Source organism: Electrophorus electricus, chromosome 4 (assembly GCF_013358815.1).
Source record: "Electrophorus electricus isolate fEleEle1 chromosome 4, fEleEle1.pri, whole genome shotgun sequence".
Classification (NCBI taxonomy): Eukaryota; Metazoa; Chordata; class Actinopteri; order Gymnotiformes; family Gymnotidae; genus Electrophorus; species Electrophorus electricus.
In genome coordinates this window covers 11445723-11456961 of record NC_049538.1, presented here as the reverse complement: position 1 = coordinate 11456961, position 11239 = coordinate 11445723, and the positions used below count along the sequence as shown (strand labels likewise).

The following is an 11239-nucleotide window of genomic DNA, read 5'->3' as shown; positions in this document are numbered from 1 at the left end:
AGTCTGTTTTTAAGTCTGCATTTGATTTTAAATTGTTTACCAAAAAAGGGCAAATGCTTTGGAATTTGGAATACTACAGCAGGGATTCCTGACAGTGAAGCTGAATTTAGATGCCTAGTACTTAACTATTCTAGCTTTCACACACACACACACACTCACACACACACACACACACACACACACGCACACACACACACACAAAAAAGTTATCTAAGTCCACTATAATAGCAATATTGTGAAAAACTGTTCATTTAGCTGTCAATCTCTTTAATTTTCTTATTCTTCTTCATCAAAGGGATCAAACCCATCAGGCTGTAAAGCTCTGTTTTCTTTGGCACTACTGTCCAAAATCGCTACAACTTCAGCAGCTATAAACATTTTTCACATTTTAGCTGGCTAGATGTTGATTGAACAAGGAAGGAAATGTTTCCAAAGATAAGAGTAAATCCTTAGTGATTCCATGATTGTTTATTGGTTAGTTTCACTCAGATTGACACACAAATTAATCAATCAAATGGTGAGAGGCAGATGACGTGTAAGTTAAACTATATCTAACCTCGATATGTAACCTCTCATAGGCTTACTATTCTTATTATCAACAAAATTGAAATGACAGATTCCATTTATATATATATATAAAGAAAAAAATACACTTGAATGCTGTGTCGTACATGCAGATGTTTATTAACACAATGGAAAACAAAACAGGAAACAGGACGAACGAGAACTGTGTTGAATGATTAACACACAAACAGCTAAACACAGTAATCACAGTTTTATACAAGAAGGCATTTAGAATATGGGGTCAAACACCGACAAAGACCAACAACTAAACATGGCTTTATATGCACATGGTGACGAAGTAAAATGAGGAACAGGTATGATACATGGGAGGGGTGTGGCCATACATACAAAAAAAATTTAATTAATTAAATATATATATATATATATATATATATATATATATATATATATATATATATATATATATATATATATATATATATATATAAACAAATTACTATTTGTGGCCAGTCACACAGATACCTGCAGAATGTTTTCAACATCTAGTTATATATTGAGTGACTAACAGTAAATGTGAGTAATGTTGTAATTATTGTAATGAACACGTGTGATGTTTCAGGTGCTGTCCGCCAGTGCTGTCAGCAGCTTTTACTGTATACTTAATTTTGTGTGTGTGTGTGTGTGTGTGTGTGTGTGTGTGTGTAAGTAAATCTTACTTATAGAACTAATGAATCAAGGAGCTACCGGTATTCAGTATGTTTGTTACCCTTGATTTGGTTATAATTATATTGTAATTGTGTTATGGCACGGTCCTCCTAGACTCCTCTCTATGTTTATGTGACGTTTTGTGTGTTTGTGTGTGTGTGTGGGTGTGTGTGTGTGTGTGTGTCTTCATGGGCACCCCTCCCATGTTTCACACCTGTTCCTTGTTTTATGTTGTTAATGTGTGCATTTAAAGTCCAGTTTGTTCAGTAGTTTTTGTCGGTGTTGAACCCATGTAAGCTGTACTTAATGCTGTTATTTACCGTTTGTTGCGTTGTTGCGTGTTGCTCATGTTTAGTGTTTTTGTATGCCCACATTCATTCAAAACATTTATTCAGTAGCAGAATGAGGTAGTATGGTGCTCCTTTTGTACAGTGATAACTACAATGCAGCACACCACTCAGATTTATTATGCCAAATATTTTTGCTTGCTAACAATACATATGTATATTTTGATTGTTGTTGTTTCTGTTTGAATGAGACATGATAAAAAATGTTCTTGCTGTAACATGACTCTAAAATCTATCTTTTCATTAGTACCCATTTGTTTCTGAAATCTCATCTTTTCTCATTTATTTGCACCAAATTACAATTATGGCACAAGTGGAACTTTAAACATTAAAAATAACATCATAAGTAGAACAGGTACTGCTTTTGTTTTTTAGATTGTTCAATTTTTTTATTTATTTTGTGTTTAGAGTACAATTTCTACAGTCATATAACGTAGCAGTCTATCATATCTACAAATGAGAGCATTTAGGTTGATGATAATACTAATACTACTACTACTGCTAATAATAATAATAATACAATTAAATTTATAATGCATTTTTCTTAAACCCAAACACTACAAAGTGACAATAAGAAATATAAAATAAATAAATAAATAAATGAATAGTTAAATAAAATATCAAACATAAATAGAGGCCAATCAAAAAACATGTTAAGTTTTAAGTAACATTTTAAATCAATTCAGAGTAGGAGCATTTTAATAGTGTTAGGTAGAGCTTTCCATAATCGATGTGCTCTACAAGAAAAAGCTCTTTCACCCATGGATTTAAATTTTTAAGAAGGCTGCTGTAGATTGAGAGAAATAACAGAATTTAAAAAGCAAAGAGGGTGAAGAGTGCAAAGCAGCTCATGCAAGCTGTAACCATTACAACAGGTCACTGATCTGTTGATCACTGAGCTTTGTATAACAGTATTCCAACTACCTAGCTATAAATATCACATTATAGCTAAATGGTCTGTTAGGGTTACACACTGCTCCTTGTGTGTGCTCCTTGCTACTGGCATAATGCTACTGGCTTTTCACTGCTGGCAGTGCTTTGTCTATTTAGAAAGCTCAACAAACCCTGGTAATATTGATGGCTTTTTTTGCTCCTGTACCAGTACATGGGAGAAATGTATAAAATATTATAAAATATGGTGTTTGTATATATATATATATATATATATATATATATATATATATATAAATATATATATATATATATATATATATATATATAATTTATTTATTTTTGTGTTAAATTATTCTAAAATTATTCTTCAGATTTTCTTGAAAATTTAAAATATTTTGTTCTGATATATTATGTATCCAAGTCCAAGCTTACACAGGCTAGAATCATATATAATCTATATGTTGCCACATTTATGATAAATATGTAGTCTATTTGGTCACGTATTTGACACTATACAATGTTTATTACTCTAAGTTGTGTTTTATCTCATTTCTGCAAGGGATTTACTGATCATCAACTTCAGAGCTACCTTGCTGTTTAGTATCAACAGAATCCTCTTATTTGGTATTGATCTAGATTTTAGGTACTTGATTGTGGCATTATGCCTAATGTTTTCCTTTAATGTGTGTGTGTGTGTGTGTGTGTGTGTGTAATTAACATATTCAAAGAAATCCAACAAAGTTACAAATTAAATATTAAGATCAAAATGATCAGTATTATAAAATCTTTATGAAGATAATTTGATTTAAAATATGAATCAGATTAATGGTAAATATGTAGTCTACTAGCTCATGTAGTTGACATTTTACTCATAAGTTGCTTTTTAGTGTTTTTCTCTGGTTTCAGTATGATTATGTAACACTTTGGAATAAATATACAGAATAACAATCCAAAGCTTGAGGCTAAAATAGCAAATATCTCCACAGCTACAGTGAATTTTCCAGGAGAGCTGACATAAGATGGAATAAAGGTGATCCAAACTGCACAGAATATGAGCATGCTGAATGTGATGAATTTGGCTTCATTAAAGTTATCAGGCAGCTTCCGTGCTAGAAAAGCCAACAGAAAACATAAACTAGCTAGAAGCCCAATGTAACCCAGCACAGCCCAGAAACCTATGGATGAACCCAAATGGCATTCTATAATAATCTTGTCCTTGTACAGTTTTTGATTTTTGAAGGGAAAAGGGGGGGAAATGATTAACCAAAGCACACAAATAAGAACCTGTATAAATGTAAAGGCAAGAACACTGAGTCTCTGCTGCAGAGGCCCAAACCATTTCATGACATTACTGCCTGGAAGTGTAGCCCTGAAGGCCATTAACACTACAATTGTTTTCCCCAGAACACAGGAGATGCAGAGGACAAAGTTGATCCCAAACGCTGTGTGACGCAGCATACAGGACCACTCGGAGGGCCGACCAATGAAAGTAAGTGAACAGAGGAAACACAGAGTCAGAGAAAAAAGCAGCAGGAAGCTCAGCTCTGAGTTGTGGGCTTTGACTATTGGGGTATTTTTATATTTGAGGAATATGATTAAGATTATCAGTGTCATAAATGCACCAACAATAGAAACAACTGTTAGCAAAATACCCATAGTTTCCTCATACGACAGATATTCAATTTCCTTCTTTATACATACATTCCTGTGTGGATTTGACCAGTAGTCCTGATAGCATTGTTCACATTTATTAGAATCTGTTGTGAAGTAAGAAGAAAACAATTAAAATTGGAATTTAGATATACAGCTGAATATAGGACATATGTTTGAATTAATGTAGTTGTTACAAGAATCGTATCTCTTAAAAAAGGAGAATAACATTTCACTATAGGTTCAATAGGTTCTTGCTAACCTCTGCTGGAGGTTAGCATTAAAAGCCCATATGACTTTTAATAAAGCAGAAATTGGTTGATCTGAGCAAGCAAGAGTGTGAGAGTAAGTGTTATCTAATTTCCATATTATTATGTGTGATATCTACTTGTGCTAAAAAAACAAAACATGGTGTGTTGTTATAAATGCTAATGAATATGCATTTTTTTTTTTTATGTCAGTGAATTTTTGCCTTTTAACAAAAGGGCTACTGATGGGTACATACCTACTGTTACAGGGGTTATTTTATCATAAAGTAATCAAACTTTGTCCCACATTTGTGGTAATTTTGTGTTGTCTGGATTGCGTTCAATGCATTTCAATTCGTAAATCAAAACTAATTATGGCAATTAATAAGAACTACCAGAAGTTTTCCAAAGATGATGTTTCATTAAATTGTTTAACATACATGCTCCTTTACATAAAACATTTCAAACAGAATGTTTATTGACAATTACCCTACTAGTTTTCAATAGTTTTTTCTGTCTGTTTGTTAGGCTGTTAGTATTATATTATTATTATTATTGTATTATATTATTGTGCAATCTTATGGCCATATTTGTTAAATGCTCAGAGAATATAAATGAGCATGACACCTTTTAATTTCTTTTCAGATTTCAGTTCTGGCAGTGTGATACTAGACATTTGATACTGTTTTCGCCATTCCATGTTTCTGCACTCTGAATGCTACTAAAATAATTTGTACATTTCTCCCAAAAGTAATACACTTTAAATATATCTCTTAAATCAGTGCATTTATTCCTTGTAGAGACCACACTCTTTTGGTGGGGCAATAATAACACTGCTTATGTTTCTGAGATATTTGTATATTAAATTCCTTTTTTGAAGTTTATCCGTTCTTATGAGGATCTAGATCGGAATATTTAAAGAATTTTGTGTCATTTAAAACTATCATTTTGAAATAGTTAAAGGGAAATTAAAGGGAAGATTCCCTTAAGATTGATAGCTGTTTCTTACCCTCTCCTGGTGGAATGCTAAAAAGGCATTTTCACATTTTGCTTTTACCCAAAGATGTATTTTTTAGGTCATTCTTACTATTAACACTCTTAGGCCTGACCAGTCAAAGAGTTTGCAACAAGTGATTCATTTTAATAATAAGGACTACAGTTAAGTATTCAGCTATTGTTTGGATAGAGTCCAAACTCTTTTGAGGATAAAGTTGCATTAGAGATGAACATTGCTTAACATTGTTTATAATAACTTGAGGAAAACTCTCTAAATGAAACTTGGTTGTAAATCAACCTAGCTCACCATTTTAGCTGATATTTTTCCATCTTAATATTAGGTAAATTAACCCATTATTATATAAACAGCAAAGATATTTTTTGTAGTATCTTCTCAATATAATGCAGCTGTTTCAATCTGTTTTACGTCCTTTACTTTAATGTTTCTGATGCTGATTGTTCTTCATAAGAGAAAAGTACAGAATGTTATATAGTTTTCCCAATAGTATTTTAATTTAAACTCAGATAGTTGTTTCAATGAAATTACATAACATTTTGAAAGCAGACTGCAGAATAACAAACCAAACTTTCTTTATGCATTTATTCCTCTGTGGGTTTGACCTATATCTCCAGATTCCTATGAATGCTTAAAATAAATGTTCCTAATTTTTAATAAGCTAAGACTAAGGATGCAAAGCTTGTATGGTTTATATAGGCAGTATTAATGTTAAATATGTATACATGTTAATAGTGAATATGTAACAAATGACTTTTTTCAGTGATTTTACACAACAAAAAAAAAATACAGATTTTAATTAATCCTTTGAAATTGTAATCACACCTTGTAAACCAGGATCTCTCTCTCTCTCTCTCTCTCTCTCTCTCTCTCTCTCTCTCTCTCTCTCTCTCTCGCTCTCTCTCTCTCTCTCTCTCTCTCTGTGTGTGTGTGTGTGTGTGTGTGTGTGTGTGTGTGTGTGTGTGTGTGTGTATGTGTATATATATGCATCAGCCATAAGGTTTATATGTCGCTTCCTTAATAGTTAATATGTAGACTATTGGCTTACATAATTGGCATTTTGCCCATAAGTTGCTTTTTATTGTTTTTCTCTGGTTTCAGTATTATTATGTAACACTTTGGAAGAAATATACAGAATAACAAAGCAAAACTAGAGGCCAAAATGGCAAATATCTCCACAGCTACAGTAAATTTTCCAGGAGAGCTGACATAAGCTGGAATAAAGGTGATCCAAACTGCACAGAATATGAGCATGCTGAATGTGATGAATTTGGCTTCATTAAAGTTATCAGGCAACTTCCGTGCTAGAAAAGCCAAAACAAAACACAGGAGAGCCAAGACTCCAATATAACCCAGGACAGCCCAGAAACCTATGGAAGAACCTAAATGACATTCTAGAATAATCTTTTCCTTGTAGCATTTTAGATTTTTAAATGGAAAAGGAGGGGATGTTGTTAGCCAAAGCATACATATAATGACCTGTATGAGAGTGAAGGTAATAACACTGAGTCTCTGCTGTACAGGCCCAAACCATTTCATGACATTACTGCCTGGAAGTGCAGCCCTGAAGGCCATTAACACCACTATTGTTTTCCCCAGAACACAGGAGATGCAGAGGACGAAGGTGATCCCAAACGCTGTGTGACGCAGCATACAGGACCACTCAGAGGGCTGACCAATGAAAGTAAGTGAACAGAGGAAACACAGAGTCAGCGAGAAGAGCAGCAGGAAGCTCAGCTCTGAGTTGTTGGCTTTGACTATTGGGGTATTTTTATATCTGTAGAATAAGACTAATATTGCCAGTGTCATAAATGCACCAATAATAGAAACAGCTGTTAGCAAAATTCCCATAGTTTCCACATAAGACAGATATTCAGTATCCTTCTTTATACATTCATCCCTCTGTAGATTTGACCAGGAGTCTTCATAGCATTGTTCACATTTAATAGAATCTATTGTGGAGTAAGACAGGAAATAAAAATAGAAATTACATACATGTGGAGTATAATTAGCTGAATACACTTCAAAAATGTTTATGAGAATATCTTCTAAAATGAATATCATATTGAACATGTTTAAAAAAACATTTAGCTGATTTCTGGGAATTTTTATACCTGTCATATTACTGATCTCTCCTTCTGCACATGGTATACAGTCAAAGCAGCACACAGGCTTTCCTTTCTGCACAGCCTTCCTGGTGCCTGGAGGGCAATTTTCACTGCACACAGATGTTGGCACCTATAATCAATGGAGTTATATTTAGTTGTCAGATTTGAACATGTGTACTTTCTTCAAATCTTCAAGTCCTTTATTTTAGGCCAAAGTGCAATGTTTCCTTTATTCTTACCTTATTAGAATTTTTAGCCCACAAAATAGAAGGCATGTTTAGTGATAATCGACTGTTAACAGGGAAAGTGGAGTCATAAAGTCCAATAGTGACAAATTCATGTTGTTGTTATTTACTTGTTTGCCAGTTTATCACCTCATATCTTGCAGCAGGGTCACCATTTTTATCAAAATAAACTTCTTCACCCTCTTTAGTTTTGAAACGCACCATTTTGAGCTGTTCTAGAAACTGCAGAATCCAAAGGTTATTGCCAATAAATGTTGGTATAAGTTCTATAATTTAAAAACACGTCATTGTCAATGAATGTACATCATTTTGGCTGATTTTCTGAATTATGGCTAAATGTCTGTTCCAAATCTCTAAGTGCAAAAACATTTACTCACTGTGAGAGGATCAGGCTGCATATTTTTATGACATGTGTCTTTGCAGTCAAGATGGTCATGTAGGGCATGGGCAATGGCATAAACCCCTTTATACACATTACTGAAATATGGCATCAGGGACATGTCAGTAAAGGTGTTGTCCATTTCAGACAATTTCTCTTCACCGGTACATATTGGTGAGTCCTCTGAATCATTCCGCACTGTATATTTACAGTGAAATAATGTCTCCCAGTATTTATTAAAAATGGCACTACCTGCAGATTTCAGTGGAATTAAATTAAGAATGAAGTCCTTCAGACCTGTCACCTCTGTTTTCGGCATGGCCAGCCCTATGGCTCCTTGCAGAGTATTGTGCTTGTCCATTGTGGCCAGAACTGGGTCAAAGATCCAGGCCTCAGTTCCCACCCACTGGTATCCTGTGATGTTGTGCTCAAAAAGTGTGTCCAGTAACATTTCTAAGTCCCAGGCATCGACAAATCCCACAATCACTCGAGAAGTGGAACTTTTGATCTGTTCAATGATTCTCAGAACTTTCCTTTGTGAGTAAGTTCTAAAAAATGGAAGGGAATATTCTAAGCATATGCCCAACTGCTCTGCGACTTCAGTAAATGCAGCCATTCCACTGTTGCCATAGTCATCATCTCGTCTTATTGCACCAACCCAGGTCCAGCCAAAGTGCCTGACCATTTCTGCTATTGCTCTGCTCTGGTGGTAATCACTGGGTATAGTGCGCAGAAATGAGGGATATTTCCTTTTGTCACTAAGGCACTCACAGGTGGCACAGTGACTGATCTAAAAGACATTTACACAGCTATTTCAGGCATTATGTTTAGTGAGTTTTAATTAATTAAGTTTATATGCATCACCATAATGACATATGACAATAAAATTGGTGATAATTTTTTTTTTACTTTCATGTTTTTAATAACAATTAAAATGGACTTTTAATAGACAAAGGTAGATGTTCTTAATTGCTTAAATACTTACTAAGGGAATGCTGAAAGGTCCAATGCTCATTGCAACAGCCATGGACACTGATGAGTACGTCTCTCCTATTATGGCTTGTACCTGGGCTGGTTTTTTACAGACCTCATTTGAGAATGATTTCTCATTTCCGTTAACGAGTGCCATAGCCACCTGAACCCCCACTGCTGTGGAACTACATGTGTCGTAGATCTTATAGCCCAGTGAGACACCAGGCAGTAAAGAGGAACTGTTGTTAATCTCCTCTATTGCAAACATCAAGGACTGTGAGAACTGTATGGCTCTGAAATCAAAACTTGTCAATAACAGAAAAATACAATTACATTATTTTATCATAAAACTTTAAAGCTGTGTTGTTCTGTGTCATATAATATTTTTGGTATAATATATGCTCACACAGTTTCTACAATACTTACCTCATACAGTTCAGTGGAGGTGGTGTGACCAAATAGGACAAGTCTTTGATCTCCCAACTACTATGAAAGGGAAAAATTCCTCCAATTATAATATCACCATCCATTGATAGTTGTGGGTATACAGACTCTCCTCGCAGGATACAGGCAGTCTCGTTAGATTTGGAAAAATTTATGATAGCCATTACCAGATGTAAGAGAGCAAAGACAGGCTCCATCCACATACTGACTGGAGCTAATGGCTAAGAATGTCTGGCAAGTCTAATGCTTCAGTTGGTTGAACAGGAAGGATATGTGGTATTTATTTACATAGAAAGGCAAATTCTCTGTGGTAAAGATTTACTGGTAGGCCGAAGTCAAAGGAGGTGTGACTTTGAAATGTGAGAAGAGTGGCCTAGATTATCTGTGGATTAAAATCTGCCAGTCAGATTTGTACCTGTAGATTGAAACTGAGATCTGTTTCTGAACCAGCTGTACTGCCACTTCATTTTATTCCTTACAATACATTGTGTCTTTTATTAATAATCACCCCAGCTCAATGGACACCCAGTCAACTTTTAATGTATGTGGTGTCCTATGTATTCATATGATCTTTGCAGATTGAATTGTTTCCCTCTTATATTTGTCTACATGTTTGACTGTTACTTTGTGAATAAATATAATATGCCTTCCACTGCATGGCTATCACAGACATACATTCATCACATATTAGTAGACCTACAGTCTCATCAGCTACTTAATTAGAGACAGTTCTTGATTATAATCCCTATATTAGTGTATAAGTAGTGAATATAGCTTTTCTGTTCGTGCCATGTGCAGTTTGTGTTAGCCATCCTCTAGCTCTCAGTGGTCAGTTGTTTGACCACAGGAGTGCAGGCTTGTCATCATTAAGTGACAGACCACACTCAACACAGTAGTGATACTGACACATCTAAAAGCTTCATCAGAATTACTCTGTCTGATACCCTAATGGGTGCAATGTGGGAGGCAAGGCAGGATGCAGAGGCGAGCCGTGTTGCACAAGCACATATGTGTATTAAAACACATAACAAAAACAGAAAACAAAAAACGCGAATAGCGACTCTAAGTGAAACACAACAAAATGCACTAAGTGATAAACATGACTAGACCCACGATAAGGTGGTAAACAAGAGTCTAAATGAAGTCAACCACCAAGAAGACTGACTAATATGCAAGTACTTAAATATACATGTTAATGATAACTCTAATGAGGGACAGGTGTAACACACAACTGACTAACAATAGAGGTGCTTGGCCATGTAGATACACACACAGACAAAAAAAAACACACACAAAGACATGGCGAGGAGTCTAGGAGGAGAAGACTGTGCCTTGACAGAACCCACCAACCCCCTCCAACAGTGTGACTCCTGGCACATCAGCCTATCGGGCCATGGCCCAGACCAACACTAAATGGTCTGAGACACTAGCGGATCGACACAAGCTTCCATGGACAGGACAGAGGGGAGGACTAGAGGGACCAGGACAATGGCAGACACAGGGTGGACACAAAAGGACCGACATGGTAACAGTGATGGGAATAGGGATGGTGACGGGAACAGGCACATATGAAACAGAACCATACAAAGGAGAGGGAATGAGTCCGGTGAGGCTGGAAAGAAGACCTGCCATTTTTACAGTCGCCAGTTGAGGCGACGGCCGGGGAGTCTAGGAGGAGGTGATTGCCTCCAACTTCGGTGGTGACAGCAC

The 11239-nt window shown here is 35.5% G+C and overlaps 1 protein-coding gene across 1 annotated transcript; it reads right to left on the bottom strand.

The window, feature by feature from the left end:
- Nucleotides 1–6425: 6425 nt before the first annotated feature.
- Nucleotides 6426–9726, bottom strand: LOC113568575 (extracellular calcium-sensing receptor-like). Its single transcript, XM_035525118.1, is given in 6 exon segments — nt 6426–7333; nt 7496–7619; nt 7729–7956; nt 8112–8903; nt 9099–9390; nt 9512–9726. Coding segments are annotated over 6 exon segments (2559 nt in total).
- Nucleotides 9727–11239: the final 1513 nt, after the last annotated feature.